The sequence below is a fragment of the Lepidochelys kempii genome, chromosome 6 (genome assembly GCF_965140265.1).
Source record: "Lepidochelys kempii isolate rLepKem1 chromosome 6, rLepKem1.hap2, whole genome shotgun sequence".
NCBI lineage: Eukaryota > Metazoa > Chordata > Testudines > Cheloniidae > Lepidochelys > Lepidochelys kempii.
The window spans coordinates 70,844,857-70,860,173 of record NC_133261.1 but is presented as its reverse complement, the minus strand read 5'-3'; the positions used below and the strand labels follow the sequence as shown (position 1 = coordinate 70,860,173).

Sequence of the window (15,317 nt, the reverse complement as noted above, 5' to 3'; positions counted from 1 at the left end):
AAGGAGGAAATTAGGTTTGTTTGGCATGATTTGTTCTTGACAAATCCATGCTGGCTATTATTTGTAACCCTATTATCCGCTAGGTGCTTACAAATTGTTTAATGATTTGTTCCAGTATCTTTCCAGATTTGGAAATTAGACTGACTGGTCTGTTGCTCCCTGGTTCCTCTTTCTTCCACTTTTCAAAGATAGGAACTATGCCCTTCTCCAGTCCTCCGGGACCATACCAATTCTCCATGAGTTCTCAAAAGTCATAGCTAACAGCTCCGAGATTCGCAAAAAGAAAAGGAGTACTTGTGGCACCTTAGAGACTAACCAATTTATTTGAGCATGAGCTTTTGTGAGCTACAGCTCACTTCATTCCTTACGTACACTAAGCTGAACTTCATCAGGCCCTGGTGACTTGAATACATTTAATTTATCTAAATATTCTTTAACCTAGTCTTTCCCTATTTTGGTTTGCATTCTTTCCCCCTGGTTGTTAATATTGTGTGTTAGGTATCTGGTTCACAATTAACTTTTTTAGCGTAGACTGAAGCAAAACAGGCATTAAACACTTAATGCTTCTTGACAGCTTTTTGTTGTAAGAGTACAGGATGACTGATTTAGCAAGACAAAGAATCCAATTCTAGATTGATAGAGCTTTCCACAGGTTGGCAAGGAAATGTGTTAGTGCTTGGTATGGTAATTGTGACCGATTCCTGCTCCTTTTGCTTACTGAGTATCCTTTTTTCTTACTAATACATCTGGCTTCACAACTTTCTGCAACGGGAACTCACCAAACTGATGGATTTGCTTCTGCAGGGTCTGTCAGAATGGAGAAGTCTCAGCTTTGAATCTTTATCCCTGCCGGCTCTTGATTTTTGCAAAAAAATTTAAAAATACTATAGAATAGACCCGATCAACATATTTTGCCCATGTTTTGAATTTTTTGGGAAAAAAATTACCACTCCATAAGCTGGTGAATAAAACAGCAATCAAAAAACCCCACCAAAGTCATTGACATTTTTAACATTCTTGAACAGTTTGACTATGTAACATTTGCCTTGGGAACCTGCCATCCTAGGGATGAGTCTAAGTCAGCAAAAGTACACTTTTATAAACCTAGTTTTATTACGGTTTGCATAATTTCATTGTTTGCAATTTTATATTGTCACCTGATTTCCATATGAGTCCAAAAGTGTAGCTGGATGAAATCTGTAAAACTCTGCTATGTGACTGAAAATGTGCCCAAGTTTCAAAGCAGCAGAGTAAGACGAGGGTGCTCTTTTGCATGGCATTGTGTTGGTTTCAATCTGGTTGTTTTAATTAGAGATGGGCTGATGCCACAACCTTCACATCTGGATTTGAATTTGCCCAAAATTCAGGGGTATTTGGTGTGGGGTTTTGCTTCAGTCAGTTATAGAATTATAGGCCAGCTATGAAATTTGGCTTCAGAACTGAGCTCCTTTATAGCTGAGGGATGTTCAGATCCAAGATTTCAGTATGGGATGATTTCTAGCACTACTCTGCTATATCCCGATCATTCCCGAGCACTTTAGCTCCTTCCGGAGCGATGAGGTCCTCTCTACCTGGTAAAAGAATCAAAATTCTTTTTTTGATTGGGTTTATATGCACAGTGCTTTACAAATATGACTTTGGCCCTTTTCACCATCATGACCATCCCAGGTCTTTTCCTAAAAAAGGCCATGTTAAAGCAGCTGTATGCTTGACACAGTCTAAGGGAAGTTGTATATGGATAAGAATAATCCTGTGGCAAAATTATACCCAAGTGTGAATGCATTTTGTTTCAGACAATAGGACACAAAGGTTAAATGTGAATCATAGGGTTACACTGTCCATTGTGCCCCACCCCTAAAACTGTATGAAGTGTACCCTAAAGAAAGAAGGTCTATTACTAATGGATGACTAGCCAGAGGAGACTGCTGCAAGTGGCATGGAGGAAACTGGTCATAAGTACAAATCACTATATATTGTTTATGAAGCTATTTGGAAAACTTTTCCATTTGAAATATACACCCACTCAAGTATTCAAGCTACAGTACAATGGACACACCCAAATCTGGATAAGCTGTGTCTTGTCTTATTTGGTTTTGCTTGTGCCTTTAAACTGTATATTCTATGGGTAGCCCTGACCTTTGGGAATCACAAGGTCAATGGTTTTACTCTTCCTTTCCTCAGTATTTGGAACTTGGAAGTGACAAAGCTATCTTGGGTCTGTTTGGTTTTTTGGTTTTTGTTTGCTGCCCTTTCCCTCATACAGATAGACAGGAAAGTGTAAACCCATTGCTATGGTTTAGCATTTCTGTGTAAGGCTCTTGCATTCTAAACCCTGCTCTGATTCTGATTCCTTCTGTGGTTCTTAGTCAAGTCATGTAACCTCTCTGCCTCAGTTCCCCGTCTGTAAAATGGGAAGAATAATATTTATCTCTCTTCCTCATAGGGGATGAAGGAGGTTGTGATGATGAATATGTCAGTGCTTGTAAAGTCTCACACATCCCAACACCTCCTCCAATGGTCCCAGTAGCTCCCATACCTGAGCTTATTTGGGGAACCAGACCAAGAAAAAAAATTAAATATTGGAAACAGCACAGAGGTTCCAGCACAAGTAGCTAAGCTCCTTATACCCTGCGGCAGGAGACCTGGAAGGGGCAAGGTGAAGCTGTCCTTGCCCCCTTTTTAATGTAAAAGGAGACATTTCATTTTTCAGTAACCCAAAGGATCACTTCATTGACCCTCCCCAAAATTCTCAGTCCAGCCTTGTCTATAGTGGTGTGATCATGCTTGGAGTTTGTGGAGAGCAATATATTGTTTCACAGGCCCACCCAAAAATATTTAGGGGCAGAGTTCTGTTATCTGTGTGGTCTTTACAGGCTACTGTACAGTGTTGTGCATATCTGCAGCTTTATATTCATGATAAACAATAGTAATTACATGTAATAGACGAGGGTCAGGAGATCTAGGTTCTATTCTTAGCTCTACCACAGTCCCTCTGGGTGACTTTAGACAGGTCACTAAACCTCTTTGTATTTCATTTCCCATCTGTAAAATATATCTCATAATACTTTCCTACTTCCCAGGAGTGTCATGAGGCTTAATGCATTCGTGCTTGTGAGGTACTTTGAGATCCTCAGGTGGAAGGCACTATAGACATGCCAAGAATTGCTGTTATTACATTTTCTGCATAGCTTTCTTTTGTATTCTACCATGCTAGATCCAGGAACTCACCAAAAGGAAAAATCAGTTATTCACTCAGCTCTAATCATGGTATATCCAGTCCCTAAAAGTGTGCGTGATGTGTCAGCCCTAGGATCAGTGTTGGGCAATATACTTTATTAGGCTATTAAACAAGTTACTAATTATCTTTTGGTATAGAAGCAGGGCTGGGTCTTAATTGCACGGTACCATCAGAGATCATTACAGCAACATGATCCAAGTCTGAAAATATCACATCAACACATATTGCTCAAGCCAATAATACCAATACTGGAGCAAGGAACCAAGTCTGATGTCCCCATAATAGGTATCACACAGAAACACACCTCATCAAACAAGTAATGATAAATAATAGTACTTGGCACTTTTATATCTTTCATTCAAGGATCTCAAAGCACTTGACATGATAGGTCAACAAACCCCCTTTTTACAGATGGGGAACCCGAGGCAGAGTCATGAATAGAAAACAGGCTTCCATGCTTTTGTATACCCCTGCAAGTAGATATCTGTGCAATGTCACAACACCTCAAGCACAGCGTGCACCGCAGGAAACAATGCCTACCACTCTGGAATCTTATGTTTTTAGAACACTACAACAGTGTACAAGACCAGCATGTAAACTAAAAAAAAAAAAAAAATCAAACATTGGAGGCCATATTTCTTCAAAGATTTCCAGTCACTCTGTAATTTTAAATTGGAGGTGATTCAGCTGCTGATCTAAGACAAACAGCATGGCAACAAATTATTATTATTGATGACCTTAGGCAATAATGTACTGCACACTGTATGAACCAGTACATAATGGTGGACAGCAGGACATTCCCCCAGTATGGCATGGATCAAGTGTAATTATAAAGTATGTATATATATTTCCATTTAATCTTCCATAGTGCTCATTTGCATGGATGCTATAAATAAGCAAATAGTGAATGTGCCTAAACACCCCAAAGTCAACCCATCAGGCCCAAAGGGACTGGTGCACCCAGCCCCTAATCAAGACCATGTGCCATTGTACAACCCCTTGCTTTAAAACCAGATCAGTTTTGTTGTGCCCAGATAACCCCACTCTCGCCCTCTTCCTGCTCCTAATCCCATGTGATCAATGAGCTGACAGAGAAATATTGAAATGTCAGTGACTTGCTGTATAAGTGATGTGCTTACTGCTTGTGGCTGCACACACCCAGTGTCCAAAGTTCACTGCCCTAGGATGATTCAAACAGCATGACAGACAGCTGCATCTTTGCACTACACAACTTTGTGTGCTGTGCGTAAGAGCTGAATGTTAATCCTATAGCTAATATAGTGGGGAACCGTTCGAGGAGCAATAATGTGTACCAGTGTATGCCATTAGTACGGAATCATAGAAATGTTGGTCTGGAAGGGACTTGGAGAAATTCCTCAAGTCCAGCCCCCAGTGCTGAGTCAGGACCAAGTAAACCGAAACCATCCCTGACAGGTGTTTGTCTAGTCTGTTCTTCAAAATCTCCCATGACGGGCATTCCACAACCTCCCTTGGAAGCCCATTCCAGAGCATAACTACCCTTAGAAAGTTTTTCCTAATATCTAACCTAAATCTCCCTTGCTGCAGATTAAGCCCATTATTTTTTGTCCTACCTTCAGGGGACATGGAGAACAACTGATCACCGTCCTCTTTATAAGAGCCCTTAACATATTTGAAGCCTGTTTTCAGGTCTTTTTTCAGGACTAAACATGGCCAGTTTTTTTAACCTTTCCTCATAGGTCAGGTTTTCTAAACTTTTTGTCATTTTTGTTATTCTCCTCTGGACTTTCTCCAATTTGTCCACATCTTTCTTAATGTACTGGACACGGTACTCCAGTTAAGGTCTCATCACTGCCAGTTAGAATACTTTCCATGTCTTCCATAGGACTCTTCTTTTGATACCCTCCAAAATAATGCTAGCGCTTTTTTTTTTCTTTTTTTGTAACTGCATCACACTGTTGTCTCACATTCAATTTGTGATCCACTATAAATCCCGGATCCTTTTCCAGCAGTCGCACCGCCTCGTCAGTTGTTCCCCATGTTGTAGCTGTGCCCCTCATTTCTCCTTCCTAACTGAAGTACTTTTCACTCAGTCTTTACTGAGTTTCATCTTGTTGAATTTAGACCAATTCTCCAATTTGTCAAGGTCCTTTTAAATTCTAATTCTGCTCTCCAAAGTGCTAGCAATCCCACCCGGCTTGGTGTCATCTACAGATTTTATAAGCACACTCTCCATTCCATTATACAAGTCATTAATAAAAATATTGACTAATGCTAGTCCCAGGGCAGACCTCTGCAGGCCCCCAGTAGATAGGCCGTGGCAGTTTGACAGCAAACCACTGATAACTATTCTTTGAGTATGGTCCTTCAAGCAGTTGTGCACCCACCTTATAATAATTTTTCTAAACCATATATCCCTAGTTTGCTTATGAGAATGTCATCTCGGACTCTGTCAAAAGCCTTACTAAAATCAAGATATCTCATGTCTACTGCTGCCCCCCACCCTCCATCCACTGGCCAGTAACCTTGTCAAAGAAGAAAATTAGGTTAGTTTGGCATGATTAGTTCTTGACAAATCCATGCTGGTGATTCCTTATAAACCTGTTGTCCTCTAGGTACTTACAAATTGATTGATCAAAAATTGGTTCAAGTATCTTTTCAGTATCAAAGTTGGGCTGACTTGTCTATAATTCCCTGGTTCCTTTTTGTTCCACTTTTAAAAGATTGGTACTAAGATGCCAGTATACCTATGTTTTGTTTATTATACTGCCAGCAACTGGGTCTCTGATTTTCCTAAATACTCACACCACTGGCAATAACAGCAGTGGTATTTTTGTGATATTTTCTGGGCAATGTTTATAGTGAGGTCTGGAGGGCCAGTGAATCCCATAAGGATTAAAATAATCTGCATTAATATCTAGTTATAAGCAACCAAGCCCCAGACATGGTCTAAAACAAGTTATATGGCTGTAATGTGGGGGCAGAGAGTATCTAGGGCACAGACAATGGGCCAAATTCACAGATGGTCAATGGTGTTGTCAGTTATATATTGGTAAACAGTTGCAAATTGGTATAAATAGGTGTAGCTTACATACCAATGGGACAGTGGAGGGTGTAGCAGGAGAGGGCATGAAGATGCAAGACAAAAAGTCTAAATAAAGACTTCAAATTGTCTTGGACAAAAGCTCTTCTATGCGGAATGAATACTCATTAAAACAACCATAAACAAATAGTGATTATAACTGCAATGTATATACTTGGTGGGAGTGCTAGTGAGCTATTGAGGGACAGGTGGTAGGAAAGGCCTTATTTAACATCTTCATTAAGAATCTGGAAGAAAGAGTAATCAGATGCTATTCTATTGGGAGGAGTTCTAAACACCAGCTGAGACAGATAAATGATACGAAGAGATTAGAAACCTGAGCTGAAAATAACAAAATGAGATTCATCATGGAAAAATGCAGAGTAAAATACCTGGGAAAAAATAACCTTAAATACAGATATTCAGTGGGAGAAAATAGGCTGGAAAGCTCTGATGAATAAAGCCACCTGCAAGTGAAAATGGACTGAACAGGAGAAGTAGCAGTCCCTCACTATCTGGCTCTTGTGCAATGACCTCTGGAACAGTCTGTTCACTTCTGGACACCACATTTCCCAAAAGACACCGACAAACTGAAGGGTGTTCCGAGAAGAGGAACAAAAATGGCAAAAGGGGGCAAGGACTGATTTATGAAGAATGATTTTAAAAGCTAAATACATACAGGTTGGTTCAGCAATAAGTAAGATAGATGTTTTATCTGCAAGTATCCATAGGAGAGAGAATTACTTATGGTCATACACCAGGGTTTAACTTGGATGAATGAGATGAACCTAAGAGAAGAAAATGTAATCTCAATATTAGGAAACTGACACTGTGGAGAAATCTCCACATTGACACTGCGGAGAAATCACGGACAGTGGTGGAGCCTTATCCTTCCAGAATGTCAAAACTAGACCAATCAAAACACTAGGAAAATGTACTGTAGGCAGATGACTTGGTGATCTAATGAAGTCTTCCATCTTTCTATGATTCTATGAAAACTTGTGAGGCTTGTGTTATTTTACATCTTCCTATTAATTTACTTATCCTGCTACACCCTCCCCTTTTGTTTCTTCACAGCATAAGTTACACCCAGCTGCCAACATGTAATTTACATCACCCTTTGTCACCTCTGAATTTGGCCCAAAGGGTTTAAACATTTTTTTTAAAAGACAGACATATTTTAGTGAAAACCTGTTTAATTATAATAGTCTACCAATTTTTATGCATTTCATAGGGGCAGTTGTATTTTTGTCATAAGAGATCCCATTAGTACATACAAATTAGATGCAGTGAATTACAGAAAGCAAATATTACTGAAATTAAATAGCAGTCATTTAGGCCCTGATTCTTCAGCTAGATCCATGCAGGTGAACCCATGGATTTAGTAGGAGCCCTGAGAACTTCAACAAGGCTCTGCACAGGGTCTGTCCTCATCGTTCTAGTTGCAAGATTGGGGCTCAATACAGAAATACTTCACAGAGGATTTTTTCAGGGCAATGTCTGTAGTATTGAGTACTAGGGATGGTGAGTGGGGAGTTCTGTGAATGTGGGCATGGAAGTCAGAATCACAAGTGCCACCATTTTTACTGTCCACATTTCAACCCTGTGGATTAGTCAGTTTTACTCACTCATCAGTAAACACAGATTATCTGCAACTCCTACTTGCAAAATGCTCTCAATACATCTCAAAACATCCTGAATCAGATACCAAAGGATGCCAAACCAATTTGTTTACAGCAGTAGCTTCCTGCATATTAATATCTGCCTCAGAAGAGGTGATGCTTTTTGTTTTCAAAACTTTGTTTCTTTTCCTTCTTGATCTTTTGCACCTTGGAAATTTTTCGCTGGGAGCCCGGTGTTCCCCATTTGAAGGATGTACCCAGTCCACCAAAGCTCTCCTTTCACAAGCATCATTTCAGTGTTGTTTGTGCAACTTCTCATTATTCATGATTTCATCTTGCCACTTTGTGTGAATAATAGCTTAGAGGTGTTGTTGATTAAATGCTTTCAGCATTTATTTGCAGGCAATAACTTGTCTATGTTTCACAGAGTAAGGTAGAAAGGCTGCAGCATGGTAAACACACCTTGTGTCCAATACTGTTTTGGTTCCAGACTCCAGATTGCATTCTGTTATTGTGTGAATATGCCTTTTATATTCAAGCAATGACTTTAACAGGCAGCATGATCTAGTACAATAAGTATAGGACTGGGAACCTGGAACTCCTGACTTCTAATCCTGGCTCTTCCACTGCCGAGTCCTTTATCCAAAGATCTTCTTGAACTAGGAAGGGCAGTAATCCAACTTTAGGCAACTCCCACAAAAAAGAAAATCAGATGTGAGGAAGGGATAAAAAGCATTGGCTTCCCTCCCTGAAGACATTTACGGAAAGGAAAAGAAAAGAGCTGGTGAAGGGGTATGGTAAAGTCAATTTCAGGCAAGTGGCCAGTGCCCATTAGAGGGGAATTGTGTGGAGATAAGGACCCAGAATTAGCTTGACAGGGTGAGATAGTCTTCAGGCCCATAGGCCATTTCAATCTCCTCAAACAGGATTGAGATGGGGGAGGAAGATCCTTTTCTGCTCTGAGAGAGGTCCTGAAGGCTTCTATTCAGACTCCTGCACTGGGCCATTGGGAGAAGGGGCCTGGGAACTCACATAGGAGTCCTCCTCCTTACACTGAGCAACAGGAAAAGGGTCTTCAGGTAAAATTTCATGTTCCTGATTACTTCACTCTCCTTCCACAATGAGAGGGGAATCAGAAGGCTCTTCTTCACATCCATTTGTCAGTGGGGAAGCCTATGGGGACTCAAACAAAACACCAGTATTGGGAAACTAAAACTTCTGGATGGTTGCAATCCTGCATCATTTTATCTGAACCAAGGTAGTTCGGGCTGGTTCATGTAAAGGCATTTTGATTTTAGCCTCTCTATTTAAAATAGATTTACCAATACAAGACAAATCACCCCCTACTGTTTTCTGAAGAAGAGAAATCATCATTGTTCACAGCACTTTCTATTGTACTATGAATCGTATGTATTCTTCAAGAATATGACTAAAGTACTAATTTGCATAGTTATAACCTTCTGGGGCTTCTAGGAGAGTAACTGGGAATAAAAACAATTAGCCAAGTGAGGGCTCAATTATGCCTTGAAGGCACAGACCACACTGGGGGAAGGGCAGTGCCACACTGCCCAGTGGGAACTGCGGGAGGTAGTGTGTCTCCTAAAGAGAATGGTGCCTTTTCACTGAGGGTGACCAGAAAGTCCTGGAGATTGTCATTATGGACAACTCTCATAAATATAAAGGGAAGGGTAACCACCTTGCTGTATACAGTGCTATAAAATCCCTCCTGGCCAGAGGCAAAACCCTTTCACCTGTAAAGGGTTAAGAAGCTAAGATAACCTCGCTGGTACCTGACCAAAATGACCAATGAGAGGACAAGATACTTTCAAATCTGGAGGGTGGGGAACAAAGGGTTTGTCTGTCTGGGTGATGCTTTTGCCGGGAACAGATCAGGAATGGAGCCTTACAACTCCTGTTAAGTTAGTAAGTAATCTAGCTAGAAATGCGTTAGATTTCCTTTTGTTTAATGGTTGGTAAAATAAGCTGTGGTGGATGGAATGTATATTCCTGGTTTTGTGTCTTTTTGTAACTTAAGGTTTTGCCGAGAGGGATTCTCTATGTTTTGAATCTGATTACCCTGTAAGGTATTTACCATCCTGATTTTACAGAGGTGATTCTTTTACCTTTTCTTTAATTACAATTCTTCTTTTAAGAACCTGATTGATTTTTCATTGTTCTTAAGATCCAAGACTTTGGGTCTGTATTCACCTGTACAAATTGGTGAGGATTCTTATCAACCCTTCCCCAGGAAAGGGGGTGTAGGGCTTGGGGGGATATTTTGGGGGAAGATATCTCCAAGTGGGCTCTTTCCCTGTTCTTTGTTTAAAATGCTTGGTGGTGGCAGCATAGGGTTCAAGAACAAGGCAAAGTTTGAACCTTGAGGAAGTTTTTAACCTAAGCTGGTAAGAATAAGCTTAGGGGGTCTTTCATGCAGGTCCCCACATCTGTACCCTAGAGTTCAGAGTGGGGAAGGAACCTTGACAACAACAGAAACTGTCCTCTCAGTACACAAACAAGAAACGTATAAACAAATTTATACCAACTGCTGGACTCTTTGAGAAAACACACAACACACGATACTGGAAGAAATGTGAAATTAAATCTTAGCATTTTTCATTTAGTCATGTAATCTGTCTTAACCTATTTTGAACAACCTATTCTGAGCAGCTTCCATAATAGGAAGGTAAAGCACAAGATGCTGTTTTTATTAAAGCCATGAGTAAATTATTCCTACACATTTGCAGTAAGAAAATCACATAAGAGAAGAGAAAAGTGAATTAGATTCCTTTTCCTTCTCCTCTGGCAAAGTATCATCTATTCTCTTTAAACTAAGGTTATCTCAGAGGGAGGAAACGCCTCTGGGCAGAAACAGAAAGGAACCAGAAAGCTTTGCAAGGTTCCCCTCATTATTTTCCTCTGCATTATTTTGTCAAAGGCTGGGTTTTGCCCCCCTGAGGAAGATACTGGAGGTCTGACCCATAAGTCCTCTAGGATCTACTGTGGACACATGTCTATTCACATGAAGGCCTTGTGCCTCTGCATTGGCTTTGGACTCCCTGAAGCTCTACCGAGGCTTCCTGACATTGTCTCTCCTTGGAAGCCAGAAAGCAAGGGACCCTGAAGCTGGTGCCTCTCCTTCTGACCCCCATCTTCCTTAAAAGGGGTTCCTCAATCCAAAGAGCTTGTCACAGAAAGGGAAATAGTGCCTTTGGCTGTATTGTATTTCACAGTACACAGGAGATGAACATCCCCCCTCTCTACTCATGAATCCCTGGACCTGCAGACACCACTCTGTGCTCTTCAGAGGAATGGGGGTAGGGGGTGGAGAGGGACAGCACTGTGAGGGTGCTTGACCCTTCAACCATCTGCCTGGGGAGAGCCACACACAGAAGTTCCTGTCATGCATGGATCCTAAGGGCAGAGTATGGACTTTGGTTCTCTGGTGTGTTCCAAGGTACTTTTGAATCTGACAGTGCTATATGGTTTCGGTGGGACAAGACATTCTGCCAAAGCTTCTTCTGTACAATATGGTAACTGGATTTTAGAATTTCACTGACAAAGGCTCTTATAATATACAATGTCCTCCAAGTGTACACCTGGGATCTAGGTACAGCATAGGGATTCATCTTTTCTTTTTTGTAATCTGTATGGTGTTTATGTTGCTTAGTTATACACCCAGTATTTTCACATCTATGAAGAAGCTCTGGGAACGGGAGAGATACTCACGCAGGTCAGCCTTCCGCAGATTTTTCATTCTGATAACTTTTACGCTGAGCAAGTTGCAAGGAGAGGGCTCCATCTGTTGAACAATGACAAACAAAAGACATGGAATGAACATACACAGAGAGAGAAATGAAATCCAGAGTAAGCTGAGTCTGCTATTGTGTCATCTTAAATATTTCAATACTAATCACCAAAGAGTTTCTGGATGAAATTCTTCCTTGTGACATATTCAGCTTCTTTCTCTGTGCAGGTTTAGGGCCATGTAGATCTGTGCTGTGCAGATTCTTCCCTTTTTTATTCTGTTAGAGCTAGGGGAGGCTCCACTTTAGAGGTGTGAGGTTATTTATTATAACTTATTCCACTCACTAATTGTCAATAAAAAGAGCTGGGGAGAAAATTGTATTAACCAATCAATATGACAGGTGTGACGTAACATCTTATGATCCAATGACATGGAGACATATGATGGCTCATAAATTTATTTTGTTTTATCAATACCAGTTAATATATATAAAATAAAGATATCAGTTCCACTGATCTGTGCAAATTCAAAGGAAGTCATTTCACATCCACCATAACTTTAACAACAAATTAAATTCCAGCAGACTCTATTACTAACTCACTGAACAGCATTCCTTTTGTTTTGGGTTTTATGTAATCATTCACAGCTAATCTGGTGGATTCCATGCAGAAGAAGCATAGTCTGTATAGGAATGAACAATATGTCTATTCCTTATTAAATCTTAAGTGATATTTTAAATATACTCTATATGGAGCTACAACTGAAAACCACATGGAAACTTCAACTATTTGAAAAATCTGCTGCCTCTCTTTTAGTTGAGCTTCTCCTAAGAAGCATATTGCATATCTTTCAGAGTCTGCAATGTCTGGCAGTTCATACCTAGGTGCAGCAATTCCAGGGACCTCCAAAGCTGAAAGCATTTTAATCTAAAGCTCTGATGCTAGTGGCTGTAAAAACTCATTCTCTGTGGATTGGCACAGAAGGGGGAACTGTAACACACACTAAACAGTGGGCTACACCCAAGTAGAGAATCTCCACAGAAACCATCACATTCTGACATGATGCAACTATTTGCATATTGTACAGTCAACAGGAGCTAATGTAGCAGGACCAAAAATGCTAACATCAATACTGTTGACATTCTGCACCAGAACCTCAGCTGATTCAAATCACCATAACTCCATTGATTTAAATAAAGCTATGCCAACTTACACCCTCTGAGGATCTGGCCCAGAATATTAACTAAAATGGGTCTCAAAGACTCAGACCCCTGTAGAACACAGGAAGTGAAACTGACATCTCTAGAATTCTCTCCCTCAGTATCCTTGGTTGGGCAACTTTTTCTTCAAAGAAGAAGCCAGAAAGAATATTTATCCTGGAAACACAGGGAAATCACTGGAAAACTGAATGGCACTTAACAATCCTGTCAGGAATGTGAGACATAAGGCTGACTTGGGAAAACTCTTATCTTGGGTAGGGATCAGAGAAACATGGCACCTGTCCACAAGCATGGGGGGGTGGAGGGTAGGGTGTTCCGTAAATGAATTTACTTTTAAAGGAATTACGATAGAAAATAATAAAAGTTCCATGCTCCAATCCACACACACACACACACAAAGGAACTTCACAGTGAATAAAGGATAGAGGAAGGGATTCAAAGCAGAAACAAAAGGACATTTCACCTATGAAGCAGGGAATGCTGCTATCACTAATTAGTTGTTCAACTTTTTGGTGATGAGCAAATTCAATCCCACCCTCCACCCCCACTAAAAACACACAGAAACCTAACCTGGTTTGTTCTCCTGGTACTTTTTGCATAAGATCAATTTTTTGCACCGTACTTGTGCACTGATTCATCTGATTTCTATTTACCTTTCACAATGGATTTCTTTGCTTGCTTCCTTTTTAAAGGAAGCAAGAGGAGACAGTGGCAACATTTAAAAGGAAACATCTTTTCAGTTTCAGTTGTTGGTATAAATCATTATTGCAGGGTCACATGTGGACCCCCAAATTTAGAGGCATTTATTAACCCCTTAAGTGTTTTAACCTTTCCCACAGTTCCCCCTGTATATCACCACATGATAATGAAAAACATGAAAATGAAATGCATGAAAAACAGGGTCATTTTTGATTACATAATTTCTTAAACTGTTCCCATCACCACGTCATCTGACTATCTATTTGACATAGAGCTACTGTATTAATTGATCAAGCTGGAGGTATAGAGCAAACACAAAACCCATCCAAGTGCCTTCGTTGCTATGAAAGATGGCATGGTAGGACAAAGGTTTCTCACAGCTGTAGCTAGAGAATAGTAGGTCTGCCTACCATCGATTGCTTCTGTAGTTAAAGCAAAACTCTGAAAGCAGCACAAACTGCAGAAGCTGCGTGCACATCTGAATCTCAAATACTCTTATTTTGTTCTTTCTTACCTGGTACGAACTGGTAGATGACCCCATTGTGATCTTTGATGCATTCAAGTCAGAGGCTAAAGGTGGCCCTTGAGCGTAGGTCGCAGAGCTGACAGTGACTCCCAAAGCAGGTTTATACTCTTTAAACAGGTAGAAGTGAATGAGCAGGTGTTTTATAAACTGACTCAGAGCCCCACCCTTCCATGACTTCCAAAAATTAAGTAAGTCCCATCTCCTTTCTCTCATTAGGTGTGGGAACTGGAAAGATTTCCTTTGTAGGTTTAGTGATTGGCGGGGAAGGGACAATACAGCAAAAAAGGGCCCTATCCTTCCAATTATGGGTGCATAGCATATAAATAATGAATAAGATTTTATATTTATACAACCCCTTTGATTATAAATGATGCCAGAGTGCTTTTCAAAGTAAAAAGTGGGGGGGGGAGGTGCAATGTCATGGTAGTAGACTACTGTAGACCACCAAAACAAGAGGGGATGGAGGATGAGGCATTTCTAGAAGAGAAAACAAAAATAACCAAAACACAATACCTGGTAGTAATGGGGGACTCAAACTACACAGGTATCTGTAGGAAAAATAATATGGCAAAACACAAAATGCCCAATAAGTTTTGATAATGTACTGGGAACAACTTCTGGTTTCAGAAGGTGCAGGAGGTAACCAGAAGGACTGCCATTTTACGCTTAATAGAAAGGAATGCACTGAGAATCTGAAGGTTGAAGGCAATTTGGGTGAAAGTAATCATGAAATGATAAAATTCTTGATCCTAAAGAAAAGAAGGAGAGAAAGCACCAGAACAAAGACAATGGACTTCAAAAAAGCAGAAACTTAGAGAACTGGTAGGTAAGGTCCAATGAGAAGAAAATCTATGGGATAAAGGAGTTCAGAATTGCTGGCAGCTTCTCAAGGAGACAATATTAAAGGTACAACAGCAAACTATCCCACATAAAGTAGAAACATAGACAAAATGCTAAGGAAGAGTACAAAAGAATATAACAAGCATATAGGGACAAAATCAGAAAGGCTAAGGCACAAAAGGAGTTACACCGGGCAAGGGACATGAAAGGAAATAAGGAGAAGTTCTATTCAAAGAAAAATGTAGGTCCTCTACTTAGAGGGAAAGGAGAGCTAATAACGGATGACATTAAGAAGGCTGCTGTATTTAATGCCTATTTTGCTTCAGTCTTCCCTAAAAAAGTAAATTGTGACCAGATACTTAACACA

General features: G+C 40.3%; 1 protein-coding gene across 1 annotated transcript in view; it reads right to left on the bottom strand.

The window, feature by feature from the left end:
• The window catches only part of LOC140913610 (cytosolic phospholipase A2 epsilon-like), a 45,491-nt gene extending 31,366 nt beyond the window's left edge, over window positions 1-14,125 (bottom strand). Inside the window, 2 exon segments of the mRNA XM_073350337.1 lie at window positions 11,648-11,720; window positions 14,099-14,125. Coding sequence (XP_073206438.1) covers window positions 11,648-11,720; window positions 14,099-14,125 — 100 coding nt within the window.
• Between the last annotated feature and the right edge of the window lie 1,192 nt (window positions 14,126-15,317).